The 14,790-nt window shown below is 44.1% G+C and overlaps 1 protein-coding gene across 2 annotated transcripts in view; it reads left to right on the forward strand.

Annotated features, from left to right (window-relative positions):
- LOC126213054 (speckle-type POZ protein-like) overlaps positions 1-14,790 on the forward strand; it is a 121,680-nt gene that overhangs the window by 34,075 nt on the left and 72,815 nt on the right. For both annotated transcript variants that reach the window (XM_049940625.1, XM_049940626.1), the window contains exon 2: positions 14,073-14,249. In XM_049940625.1, the coding sequence (XP_049796582.1) occupies positions 14,073-14,249 (177 nt within the window). The remainder of the gene's footprint in view (positions 1-14,072; positions 14,250-14,790) is intronic.

Here is a 14,790-nt window from a genome sequence, read left to right on the forward strand (position 1 = left end):
TCCCTTTTCAAATTTTCTAACCTACCTGCCCGATTAAGGGACCTGACATTCCACGCTCCGATCCGTAGAACGCCAGTTTTCTTTCTCCTGATAACGACATCCTCTTGAGTAGTCCCCGCCCGGAGATCCGAATGGGGGACTATTTTACCTCCGGAATATTTTACCCAAGAGGACGCCATCATCATTTAATCATACAGTAAAGCTGCATGCCCTCGGGAAAAATTACGGCCGTAATTTCCCCTTGCTTTCAGCCGTTCGCAGTACCAGCACAGCAAGGCCGTTTTGGTTATTGTTACAAGGCCAGATCAGTTAATCATCCAGACTGTTGCCCCTGCAACTACTGAAAAGGCTGCTGCCCCTCTTCAGGAACCACACGTTTGTCTGGCCTCTCAACAGATACCCCTCCGTTGTGGTTGCACCTACGGTACGGCCATCTGTATCGCTGAGGCACGCAAGCCTCCCCACCAACGGCAAGGTCCATGGTTCATGGGGGAGGTACTGACTTCCTACGAACGCTAAAGTGCGGTCTCTCCTGCCAACAACGCTTTCTGGTGCAGACAATCCCTGCTACCATTGCAAAATGTATCAATGCGCGGTCTTTCACGCTCTTTTCTTAAAATGTATCCATACGCGGTCTCTCCCGCCCTTTTTTTGAAATTATATCAATTTGCGGTCTCTCTCTTGTCAACAGTACTTTGGTGCTACCACAGTTATTCCAACATGACAAATATTAATTATTCCTACTTAATCCTATTAATAAGATATAAACATCTTTCATACGTAAATTGTGATTTGACAATAAACAATAGAAATATACACGTGTTACATAAGTTATGTGGTTATTCAATAATTTCCGGGTAGTGTCTGTGTAGCTTTATTGTGAAGAGTTTCATACGTGTATACTTTGCATTCGGTTCGTGTTTTCTGTGTTTCTCTGCTTCCGTACAGTTAAATGTAGTGTGACTAGGGCCTCCCGTCGGGTAGACCGTTCGCCGGGTGCAGCAAGTCTTTCGATTTGACGCCACTTCGGCGACCTGCGCGTCGATGGGGATGAAGTGATGATGATTAGGACAACACAACACCCAGTCCCTGAGCGGAGAAAATCTCCGACACAGCCAGGAATCGAACCCGGCTCCTTAGGATTGACATTCTGTCGCGCTGACCGCTGAGCTACCGGGGGCGGACTCCGTACAGTTGATTTTCCATATTATGTTGACATTCCAGGGGGGACGAGAATCTGCAGTAAAGTCGTTTAGTGGTGTTTCTGTTTCCATTAGACTATCTATACATTTTTCACTGACAGCGCCTGTTATCGAGCCTCTTCAGTTCCTTACTCGTTTCGTGATTTTCGACACTTTAACCTACGCCAGCAATTAACTTCGCGCTCTTTACATTCTCCTGCTGCTACATGCGTCTGACGTCCAGAAGTTCTCTGCTCATCTCACCGGAAGCTAAGTTACTTTCTACTAATTATTAATTGGTGTAGCGGAATTGTGTGTAGTGTAATTTGTATTGTTTAATCTGCCGCCATGTGTGACAAATGTGGATGTTGTCGTAGATTAGTGAGCACGGGAGTGAAATGTCAGGATCGTGGGTTGGTGTTTCACTGGGGTGATTGTAGCGGGGAAGGTGTTACAGTGCCAGATGAGGCTCACCAATGGAGTTTTAGATTATGTAGCCGTGACAACAAAATCGTGCAGGTAACAAGTCGTAGTCCGAAGGAGAAAACCGCAGAAATCACTTTCCAGATTCCAGTGAGCAATCAGTTTGATTTGTTACCTGAAGTAGAAGAGCCTGAAACAGTTTTTGAGCAAGTAGGGTGCAGCGGACTCATAGTAACAATTGTTATATAATTGGAAGGAGAAACAGCCTTGGTCGTATTTTTTTGTTTTATTATCCGCACTGGTATTAACAAGCTTACCAGTGGCTAACAATTTTAATTGTATCTTACAGCACAGAGGATGGTCACTAAGTGACACTAAAATCTATTTTGCGGATAATAAAACAAAAAAATACGACCAAGGCTGTTTCTCCTTCCAATTTATCCATTATCTGGTCGTGGTGCACAGAACACTCCATGGAGTCGCCAATCAACAATTGTAATGCTAGGTCGGGAGTAAAGTCAAGCAGAAAGAAAAGAGTTCTCCTCTTAGGTAGCAGTCACGACAGAGGTGTAGGCCAGTTGCTACAGGATAGGCTACGAGTCGAGTACCAGGTCACAAGCATTGTGAAACCTAGTGCTAAGCCTAGCCAGGTTACAGAAAACCTAGGGGGCCTTGTACAAAGATTTTGATGGTGAGGACCATGTTCCTATAGTAGGAGGCGCAGGAAACAGTCTGGCTAGCATTTTGGACCATAGTATTAGGTGTGACCTGGATGTAATAGGAGCAGCAACAGCTCACGCTCGTGTGGGGTTTGTGGATGTTTTGCAGCGCCATGACCATCCCTGGGTTAATACGGCTGTCAAACGTGGTAACAGAGAGCTGGTGGGGGGGGGGGGGGGTTACTGTTGGCACAAACTAAATCTCATGTCTGTGCTGTGCCTGTTGATGCAATTGGGATGTGGGGTTACACTAAATAGTCATGGCCTGCACCTGAATAGGAGGGGGAAGGATAGATTAGTTGATCTCCTTGCAGAAAATGTAAGGGCGCCACATGCACACAAGACAAAATACCTGTGATCCCTGGAGTCAGAGGGACATATTTTTTAGGTTAGAGGCGGCCGGTGTGGCCGAGCGGTTCTAGGCGCTTCAGTTTGGAACCGCGCGACCGCTACGGTCGCAGGTTCGAATCCTGCCTCGGGCATGGATGTGTGTGATGTCCTTCGGTTAGTTAGGTTTAAGTAGTTCTAAGTTCTAGGGGACTGATAATCTCAGATCTCCCATAGTGCTCAGAGCCATTTGAATCATTTTTTTTTTTTTTTAGGTTAGAGTCAGGTTACAGACAGAGAGTATTGAAAGAGATTAAAACAGAACAGTGCCATTATGTCTGTAGCAGTATCCAAAGAAATAAAATTGGTGTATTTCATCAGAACATTAGCGGATTGGAAAATAAGATTGATGAGCTTCTTGTATGCCTAGAAAATGGGGTACATTCTGAAGGTATTGATGTTTTGTGTCTCACTGAACACCATGTAACCGCAGGGATGGAAGAATTGAATTTAAGAGATTAAAGATTAGCATCTTATTCATGTAGAGTCAACATGGAAAAAGGAGTTACTACTTAAACTGGTCACAAAGTCAAAAATATTGAAAAAATAGTTTTTCTGTTGATTAGATCCTTGAAGCATGTGCTTGTGAGTTGCTACTGCATTATACTTCTATATTAATTGTAACAATCTACAAATCCCATCAAGGTAACTTTCAGCGATTCACGAAAAATCTAGAACCATTATTGAGCTACCTGTCAGACAAAAAGAAGCTGTTAGTGGTTTGTGGTGATTTTAATGTAGATTTCTTAAAAGATACAGATAGGAAAAATGAGCTAGAATCTTTGGTTGTTTCAATCTAGTATCTGTTGTAAATTTTCCAACTCATGTGCAGCGGGATAGTAGGTCATTTGTCGAGAACATTCTCATAGCCAGTGCTCAGGCAGAAACAATTAATGTGTACCCAGTTGCTAATGGGCTATCTGATCATGTTGCACAGTTAATGGAAATAACACATACAGCACCTTACAGGATTCAGACAGGTTCATACAAGGCAAGGAGGCTTATTGAATCGAACAGGGTACAGCGTAGTAAGAGCAGCCTAGAAGAGGTAGAGTGGGATGAAATATACACAGAAAACGATGCTCATGCCAAATTCAATTTATTCCACCGTAAATTTGTCTCAAAATTAGAGAGTTGCTTTCCTGAAACGTTATCCAAAAAAACCATTACAAAGTCAAGTAAGCCATGGATTACTAACGGCAATAAGATATCGTGTAAGAGGAAGAGGGAAATATATGTACAGGCCAGAATAAGTCAGAATCCGACGTTACTTGCTTACTACAAAAGATACTGTAATATTTTTAGGAAAGTCATTAAGAAGTCAAGTTCTGACCGAAATTAATAATGCTGATAATAAGATTGAAACTGTATCGAATATTGTCAAACGGGAGACGGGGCAGCCTGACAGTGCGCAGCATACCATAGCAATAAAGCGAAACGATGATGTTATGAGTGATAATTCACAAGTTTTCTGAAGGTAGCAGCAAAAATAGGATTAAAGGGTTCAGTTGAAGAAGCAAAAAAATATGTTAAGTGTCATTCCCCAGGACTTTAGGCCTTTAGAAATAGCACCAACATCCCCCACTGAAATTAAGGGAATTATAAATATACTGAAAAACAAGAGCTCGCGTGGTGTTGACGGAGTCTTTTACAGAATTTTGAAGTGTTGTTCTAATTTAAAAAGTGGTGCCCTTAGTGATATATGTAATGCTTCGCTGGCACAGGGAATTTTTCCAGACAGATTGAAATACGCAATTGTGAGACCTCTTCATAAGAAAGGGGACAAGAGCGACTTCAATAATTATAGACCAATTTCATTGCTGACTTCATTTACTAAAATATTCAAAAAAGTTATGTATTCAAGACTAGCCTCACATTTAAGTGAAAATAATTTACTCAGCATATCAGAGTTCGGTTTCCGGAAGGGTTACTCGACTGAGAATGCTATATACACATTTATCAATCAAATAGTACACGCCATAAATAAATTATTTGAATTATTTGTAGCGTTTATAGATTTTACGTACGAACAAAATTTTGTGAGTTTATTTTTAGAATCTGCAGATAAAATATTGCTTTCAAATTCGTTAAAAGAATCTCTCATTGACCTTCTGACATCTGCTTTCATTTCGCATAATTTCTGTTTGTCAGCGGGGCAGTGACTACGTTTAAAACGATTGTGCAAAATTCTCTGCTTCCTCAGCAACTTCCTAATATGTTTGTTGTACCAAGGTGGATCCTTTCCCTACCCTATACTTTTGCTAGGCACATACTCCTCTAGCACATGGTGGACAATACCTTTAAATTCCGACCAGAGATGCTCAATATCTCTGTGTCCCGCAGTGAATGCTTGGAACTGACTATGAAAATATTCATTAATGACACTTTTATTTGCTTTCCCAAAAGAAAACTCTATGCTATTTCTTTGATTTTTTTGAAACTTCCACTGGCATAAAAGCCGCAACGACATTATGGTCGCTAATACCTTCTTCTAGATTAACTTCCTCTAAAAGATCAGTGGAGATGTCCGAGCAGGCTGTAGTAATACGTCGTCGCATATCAGGTGTAGCTGGCACGTCCTTGTAGGTAGCGTCTTTCAACTTTCCCCACAGAAAACATTCTACAGGCGTCAAATCTGGGAAACAGGTGGGTCAAGATGCAGGTCCTGTGCATCCAATCCAACGATTTGGCTACAGATGGTGAAGACATGCTGTAGTAGTTTGTGCACTGTCGTCTGGGCACCCACCATGTTGGTACCTCCTGGTCTGCAGAGGAACATCTTCTAGCATCTGTGCAAGATGGGTTGTTAGAAGGCTGTGGTACTTGAGCACATTCAGTGCTCTGCCTATGAAAGATGTGCCTATGAACTAATGGTTCACGATCTGAAGCCACACGATCTCACTCCATAGACACTTGACATTCCATCAGATGAAGCCAATGGGCATTGTCAATGGATCAATATTGCATGTTTCGGCAGTTTACCTGCCCATGATTGGAAAATGTGGCTTCAACACTCAAGAAGATACACGAGACATCTGGAGTATCCTGTCTTAATGCCCATGTACAGAAGTTAAGACGTTCTCATAATCGTTCCCATGCAACCCTTGATGGAGAGATCTGTGATAGGAATGGAACCTACGTCGATGGATGGTGATGATAATGATGTGTGGTTTGTGGGGCGCTCAACTGCACAGTCATCAGCACCCCACTGTCCCAATTTTTACAGAGTCCAAGTTTTTCGCAACCCAATCTGGACAATATCAGGAATGATGATGATCAAATAATGACACCACAAACACCCAGTCCCTGGGCAGAGAAAATCGCCAACCTGGCCAGGAATCTAAACCGGTACCCCGGGACCCAGAGGCAGCAAAACTAGCCACTAGACCACGAGCTGAGGATGTACGCCGATGGAAGATGCGTAGGACACTGACTCGTGCCACTTCCTTGTGAGAACTATCGTGAGCATGAACTGCAACAGCAGCGTGAACATTAATTTCCCCTTTTTCTGTCGTCACTAGTTCCCTTCTGTTATTATGTCTAGGTGTCATACTACCATTGTTACGTAACTGACAACTGATTCCCGAGATGGTGGTCGTCTATAGGGGTATATTGCCATGTACACCTTACCCAAACGAACTGTATTCGTCCTGCACTCGCCACTCGCCATACGCCATGACAATGTCGACTTTTTCCACAGCAAAACTATGTCTCGAAACCAGCCAGAAAATCCAAAGAGAATCTGGTCGTATGTGACGTATGTTAGCGGCAAGAAACAATCAATGCCTTCTCTGCACGATAGCAATGGAGATACTATCGAAGACAGTGCTGCCAAAGCAGAGTTACTAAACACAGCCTTCCGAAATGCTGAACGAAGACGAAGTAAATATTCCAGAGTTCGAATCGAGAACAGCTGCCAACATGAGTAACGTAGAAGTAAATGTCCTCGGAGTAGTGAAGCAACTCAAATCACTTAATAAAAGCAAGTATTCTGCTCCAAACTGTATACCAATTAGGTTCCTTTCGGAGTATGCTGATGCATTGGCTCCATACTTGACAATCATATACAACCGTTCGCTCGACGAAAAATCCGTACCCAAAGACTGGAAAGTTACACAGGTCACACCAATATTTAAGAAAGCTAGTAGGAGTAATCCACTAAATTGCAGGGCCATATCATTAACGTCGATATGCAGCAGGATTTTGGAACATGTGTTAGAACATTATGAATTATCTCGAAGAAAACGGTCTATTGACACACAGTCAACATGCGTTTAGAAAAAAACGTTCCTTTGAAATACAAAAAAAGTGTGTGAAATCTGCTAAGGTCATGAGTCCCTTGTGCAACACAACTAGCTCTTTATTGACATGGAGTGTTGAGTGCTATTGACAAGGGATTTCAGATCGATTCCGTGTTTCTGGATTTCCGGAAGGCTTTTGACACTGTACCACACAAGTGGCTCGTAGTGAAATTGCGTGCTTATGGAATATCGTCTCAGTTATGTGAGTACATTTGTGATTTCCTGTCAGAGAGGTCACAGTTCGTAGTAACTGACGGAAAGTCATCGAGTAAAACAGAAGTAGCCGGCCGAAGTGGCCGTGCGGTTAAAGGCGCTGCAGTCTGGAACCGCAGGACCGCTACGGTCGCAGGCTCGAATCCTGCCTCGGGCATGGATGTTTGTGATGTCCTTAGGTTAGTTAGGTTTAACTAGTTCTAAGTTCTAGGGGACTAATAACCTCAGCAGTTGAGTCCCATAGTGCTCAGAGCCATTTTTTGAAAACAGAAGTGATTTCTGGCGTTCCCCAAGGTAGTGTTATGGGCCCTTTGCTGTTTCTTATCCATATAAACGATTTTGGAGACAATCTGAGCAGCCGTTTGCAGATGACGCTGTCGTTTAACGACTAATAAAGTCATCAGAAGATCAAAACAAACTGCAAAACGATTAAAAAAAATCTGAATCGTGCGAGAAGTGGCAATTCACCCTAAATAAGGGTGAGGTCATCCACATGAGTGCTAAAAGACATTCGTTAAACTTCGGTTACACGATAAATCAGTCTAATGTAAAAGCTGCAAATTCAGCTAAATACCTAGGTTTTACAATTACGAACAACTTAAATTTTAAGGAACACATAGAAAATGTTGTGGGGAAGGCTAACCAAAGACTGCATTTTATTGGCAGGACACTTAGAAAATGTAACAGACCTACTAAGGAGACTGGCTACACTACGCTTGTGCGCCGTCTTTCAGAATACTGCTGCGCGGTGTGGAATCCTTACCAGGTAGGACTGACGGAGTACATCGAAAAAGTTCAAAGAAAGGCAGCACGTTTTGTATTATCGCGAAATATGGGAGAGAGTTTCACAGAAATGATACAGGATTTGGGCTGGAAATCATTTCAAGAAAGGCGTTTTTCGTTGCGCCGAAATCTCACGAAATTCCAATCACCAACTTTCTCCTCTGAATGCGAAAATATTTTGTTCACACCGACCTCCACAGGGAGGAACGATCACCACGATAAAATAAAGGAAGTGAGAGCTCGTACGGAAAGTCATAGGTGTTCATTCTTTGCGCGCGCTATACGAGATTGAAATAATAGAGAATTGTGAAAGTGGTTCGACGAATCATCTGCCGGGCACTTGAATGTGATTTGCAGAGTATCCATGTAGATGTAGATCGTCCACTCTCGACCTATTACTTGAGCTGTTACATAACATCGCACGCAGCAACTATGCAGGCTTCAATGGCACAAATAAGTGTCGGTGTGGAAACTTTTTCAAAATAAGAAGATACCTTGTAAACGACTCGCAGTATAATCTTGAAACAAACACCACTGACATTCTGATTTATCTTACGTTTAGTTCAATGTCAACAGGCATTTTTCATTTTAAAAAAAGTGTGTTTGCACGAAAAATTCACTTTGAGCATTATTGGAGTCTGTTAATTGGCTAAAAGTACGAATCCCTAACTACCAACGCATTTTGTGAAAAACGCACATCAATAGCACTTTCCATTTCCGCAATATTTTCCGTGTAGAAAAAAAGTACTTACATCACTGAAACTTTTTAGTTTTCAATGTAGTTTCCTTGTAGATTAATGCACTTGGTCCAACGATGTTCCAGTGTCTTGCCCATCTCGAAAACGAGTTTCCTCCAGACCGGCAAAATAGCTGTCAATTCCAGCTATAAATTCTTCCTTCGAAGTGAATCTTCGTCCACCAAGAAAAATTTTCAGTTTTGGGAAGAGATGGAAGTCTGATGGAGCCATATCAGGTGAAAAGGCAGGTGTGGCAACAATTCATACCTCAGTGCGTGTAATTTTGCCACGGCGACGGCACATGTTTTTGATCCAACGTGAAGGGTCGTGGCACCCAGCTTGCACATAATTTTTTCGTTTCTAGTTCTTCAGTTAACATGCGATGTACACTTTCAGATGCAATCTGGCAAGCGTCAGCAATTTTTCAGTCGGCGATCCTCCGGGACCATTTTGTGCACTTTTGCAATGATTTCTAGAGTAGTGGCACATGTTGGCCCACTACTGTGCGGATCACCATCTAAACTCTCCCGACCAAATTTAAATTCATCTGTCCACTTGGCAACAGTTGAATATGAAGGAGCAGAGTCCCCCAGGGTATTCTGGACATCGACACGAATGACCTTTGCTTTCATACCTTTGCTTACGAGGTACTTAGTCACTGTGATTCTTGAAGTCAGCAACGTTGCCGCAAGAAGATACTTTTCGGCGTTCCGTGGTCAATTTAACGGATAAAGTTGTAGACAAGGTAACACTGTCTGTGCTTGGGAAAGGCTTCAACTTCGCCCCTACGCCGAGAACCCTGCCTCTGACTGATTTTATTAGTGCTGTTGACGAAGCTGGTGGACCTCTTCCTGGTGATGCTGCAGAAGAAACAATGCGTGAAGCTTGCCGTGCACTCAAGAAAGCTCCACATCAGAAGAGCAACATTTCTGCCACGGAGAGGGCCGCACTGCGAAAGCTACGAGAAGATCCTCACACGGTGGTCTCACCAGCGGAGAAGGGAAACGCTACAGTGCTGTTGCCGCGTCAGGTTTATAATCAGAAGATCTACAACTTGCTGAGCGAACCGACGTATCGGAAGATTGACAAAGACCGCACAGCGAAAGTGGAGAGGAAAACTTCAGCCCTGCTGAATTCTTCTTCTATTCCGCGAGAAGTGTCCAAAAGACTAAGACCTCACAGTTCTGTGCTACCCAGGTTATGCGGTCTTCCGAAGATCCATAAAAAAGAGGTTCCGTTACGGCCGATCGTCGGTGATATTGACGCCCCCACGTATGATTTGGCGACACATCTCGCCTCTCTACTGAGACCTTTTGTGGGGAAGTCCGTGCATCATGTTCGCAACTGCGCTGACTTTATCAATAGACTGAAGTTAGTTCGACTCAGTGAAACTGACTTACTAGTCAGCTTTGATGTCATCTCACTTTTCACTAAGGTTCCTCTTATGGATTCTCTGTCGCTCATCAGCAATAAGTTCACGGCCGACATAACAGCGCTTTTCGATCACGTCCTTTCCTCAACCTACTTTTTATTTGTTTGTTGTTGTTGTCTTCAGTCCTGAGACTGGTTTGATGCAGCTCTCCATGCTACTCTATCCTCTGCAAGCTTCTTCATCTCCCAGTACCTACTGCAGCCTACATCCTTCTGAATCTGTTTAGTGTATTCATCTCTTGGTCTCCCTCTACGATTTTTACCCTCCACGCTGCCCTCCAATACTAATTGGTGATCCCTTGATGCCTCAGAACATGTCCTACCAACTGGTTCCTCCTCCTTGTCAAGTTGTGCCTCAAACTTCTCTTCTCCCCAATCCTATTCAATACTTCCTCATTAGTTATGTGATCTACCCATCTAATCTTCAGCATTCTTCTGTAGCACCACATTTCAAAAGCTTCTATTCTCTTCTTGTCCAAACTGTTTATCGTCCACGTTTCACTTCCATACATGGCTACACTCCGTACAAATACTTTCAGAAACGACTTCCTGACACTTAAATCTATACTCGATGTTAACAAATTTCTCTTCTTCAGAAACGATTTCCTTGCCATTGCCAGTCTACATTTTATATCCTCTCTACTTCGACCGTCATCAGTTATTTTGCTCCCCAAATAGCAAAACCAGAAGAAGACTTTTTATTTAACAAGGAATATTTTGAGCAGACTGGCGGTGTTGCCATGGGCAGTCCTCTCCCGCCTTTAATAGCAAACTTTTTTTATGGAAGACTTTGAGAACTCGGTAGAACTTAAACCGAACGTTTTCTGGCGATATGTAGATGACACCTTTGCAGCGTGGCCCCATGGTGAAGAAGAACTGTCTCGGTTCTTCCAACATCTCAATGGAATCCACAAGAACATCCAGTTTACGGTGGAAGTAGAGAAGGATGTTTGCTTGCCGTTTATAGACGTCTTGGTTACTAAGAGAGTGGATGGGTCATTAGGGCATTCTGTCTACCGTAAGCCAACACATACGGACCTTTACCTGCGAGCGTCGAGTTATCATCCTGCACAAACTACCGGCGTCCTTAGAACGTTGGTGCACCGGGCTCATATTGTTTCTGATGGAGACGGCCTTACAAATGAGCTGAAACATCTACAGTCGATGTTCAGAGGTAATGGTTACTCTACACGTCAGATTAGAACAGCGCTAAGAATGGTTCAAATGGCTCTGAGCACTATGCGACTTAACTTCTGAGGTCATCAGTCGCCTAGAACTTAGAACTAATTAAACCTAACTAACCTAAGGACATCACACACATCCATGCCCGAGGCAGGATTCTAACCTGCGACCGTAGCGGTCGCCCGGCTCCGGACTGTAGCGCCCAGAACCGCTCGGCCACTCCGGCCGGCAACAGCGCTAAGAAGGAAGAAACGTGACCACCCACAAAATCAAGAATATAAGGAGCTATTCAAGTCCAGGGCGATCCTTCGATACGTCGGCAACCTTTCATCTAAAATAGGCAGCATTCTGTAATCTTCCGGCCACCGGCGAAGATTAGTGCCGTTCTCGGTTCAGTAAAGGATGATCTGGGTCTGCGGAAGGCCAGCATCTATAAAATTCTTTGCCAGTACCAAAGCTTACATCGGTCAGACGACACGAACAGTACATGAAAGGTGCGTTGAACACGAACGCCACACTCGCCTTTCGCAGCCCAGTAAGTCGGCTGTAGCTGAGCACTGTATTACCACAGGACATGCTATGGATTTTTCTGCCACGAAAATCTTGGCCCCAGCGAAAACTTTCTGGGATTCAGTAATTAAAGAATCTGTTGAGATACGCCCAGTGCAAAATCTTATAAATCGTGATGGCGGTTTTCAACTGGACAAGGCTTGGGACCCAGTGATTTCTATGAGACGAGACACGTCTGGCGACATCTGACGTCTGTTTTTAGAGACGCGGACGCGCATTCCGACAAGGACGGACATGTACAGGGCTATTACAAATGATTGAAGCGATTTCATAAATTCACTGTAGCTCCATTCATTGACATATGGTCACGACACACTACAGATACGTAGAAAAACTCATAAAGTTTTGTTCGGCTGAAGCCGCACTTCAGGTTTCTGCCGCCAGAGCGCTCGAGAGCGCAGTGAGACAAAATGGCGACAGGAGCCGAGAAAGTGTATGTCGTGCTTCAAATGCACTCACATCAGTCAGCCATAACAGTGCAACGACACTTCAGGACGAAGTTCAACAAAGATCCACCAACTGCTAACTCCATTCGGCGATGGTATGCGCAGTTTAAAGCTTCTGGATGCCTGTGTAAGGGGAAATCGACGGGTCGGCCTGCAGTGAGCGAAGAAACGGTTGAACGCGTGCGGGCAAGTTTCACGCGTAGCCCGCGGAAGTCGACGAATAAAGCAAGCAGGGAGTTAAACGTACCACAGCCGACGGTTTGGAAAATCTTACGGAAAAGGCTAAAGCAGAAGCCTTACAGTTTACAATTGCTACAAGCCCTGATACCCGAAGTCAAACGCTTTGAATTTTCGGCGCGGTTGCAACAGCTCGTGGAAGAGGATGCGTTCAGTGCGAAACTTGTTTTCAGTGATGAAGCAACATTTTTTCATAATGGTGAAGTGAACAGACACAATGTGCGAATCTGGGCGGTAGAGAATCCTCACGCATTCGTGCAGCAAATTCGCAATTCACCAAAAGTTAACGTGTTTTGTGCAATCTCACGGTTTAAAGTTTACGGCCCCTTTTTCTTCTGCGAAAAAAACGTTACAGGACACGTGTATCTGGACATGCTGGAAAATTGGATCATACCACAACTGGAGACCGACAGCGCCGACTTCATCTTTCAACAGGATGGTGCTCCACCGCACTTCCATCATGACGTTCGGCATTTCTTAAACAGGAGATTGGAAAACCGATGGATCGGTCGTGTTGGAGATCATGACCAGCAATTCATGTCACATCGTCCACGCTCTCCCGACTTAACCCCATGCGATTTCTTTCTGTGGGGTTATGTGAAAGATTCGGTGTTTAAACCTCCTCTACCAAGAAACGTGCCAGAACTGCGAGCTCGCATCAACGATGCTTTCGATGATGGGGGCATGCTGCGCCGAGTGTGGGAGGAACTTGATTATCGGCTTGATGTCTGCCGAATCACTAAAGGGGCACATATCGAACATTTGTGAATGCCTAAAAAAACTTTTTGAGTTTTTGTATATGTGTGCAAAGCATTGTGAAAATATCTCAAATAATAAAGTTATTGTAGAGCTGTGAAATCGCTTCAATCATTTGTAATAACCCTGTAGTTTTCATCTTTACGCATGCGCCGGCGCGCCACAGATAAAACAGTAGCTCCAGAGGGCGCGGATTTCGATAGGGGACGCTCCTGTGACGGAGGCCAATGCGCATCCGTTTTCGCGCCAATTTTTTGCTATAAAGCTGACTCCGGGAACTTGCAGTCTCCAGTGATGGACACTCACCTGAAGATGGCTGGACGATTGCCAGCCGAAATATCGTGGCAAGAAGTGAACATCCGGCTGCAATCCCGAAATCTCATCGATTACTTAATCACTGCTCGAATCTTGACTTTTTCCATCTTTGCAAATCACTAAGCGGGAACAACAGGGCCACGTCATCGCCACAGCTCTATTCCGAGAGTACTGACGTAGCCTGTGTTTACAAGCAACAGTCCAATGAATATCACGTGGAGGACTCGTTGCGCTAGCGCTGACCTCTCGTAGTGATTCGATAACTTCTCAAACAACCCACGTAATACAATAAAATATTTCAAATCCTGAAAAAGTGACCCACTGCTATACGGGATAAACGCTAGGGAAAAGGAAGACATGTAGGAAATGTTGGGTTCGACCACTGTTGCAGGTGCTGGCTCCAGGAGGGCGCTAGCTGCTGTTGCTGCCATTGGCGTGGCGCTGCTGTCTCTCTGGCTGTACCAGCCGGAGGAGCAGGACGACACACCGGAGTGGATCCGTCAGGGCCAGTCCTTCGGTGGGAGCCGAAATGACCACAAACAACCGGCTGTTCCAGCTCCAGAAGGCGGTAAGGCTCAAGATTGCTAGTGTGTTGTTGTTACTTCAGTCCTGACTGGTTAGATGGAGCTCTTCATGCTACCCTATCCTTCATCTCCCAGTACTTACTGCAACCTACATCCCTCTGAATCTGCTTAGTGTATTCATCTCTTGGTCTCCCCCTACGATTTTTACCCTCCACGATGCCCTCCAATACTAAATTGGTGATCCCTTGATGCCTCAGAACATGTCCTACCAACCGATCCCTTCTTCTGGTCAAGTTGTGCCACAAACTTCTCCCCAATCCTATTCAATACTTCCTCATTAGTTATGTGATCTACCCATCTAATCTTCAGCATTCTTCTGTAGCACCACATTTCGAAAGCTTCTATTCTCTTCCTATCCAAACCATTTATCGTCCGTGTTTCACTTCCATACATGGCTACACTCCGTACAAATACTTTCAGAAATGACTTCCTGACACTTAAATCTATTGTCGATGTTATCAAATTTCTCTTGTTCAGAAACGCTTTCCTTGCCATGGCCAGTCTACATTTTATATCCTCTCTACT

The sequence above is a fragment of the Schistocerca nitens genome, chromosome 11, assembly GCF_023898315.1.
Source record: "Schistocerca nitens isolate TAMUIC-IGC-003100 chromosome 11, iqSchNite1.1, whole genome shotgun sequence".
In the NCBI taxonomy this organism is placed as follows: domain Eukaryota; kingdom Metazoa; phylum Arthropoda; class Insecta; order Orthoptera; family Acrididae; genus Schistocerca; species Schistocerca nitens.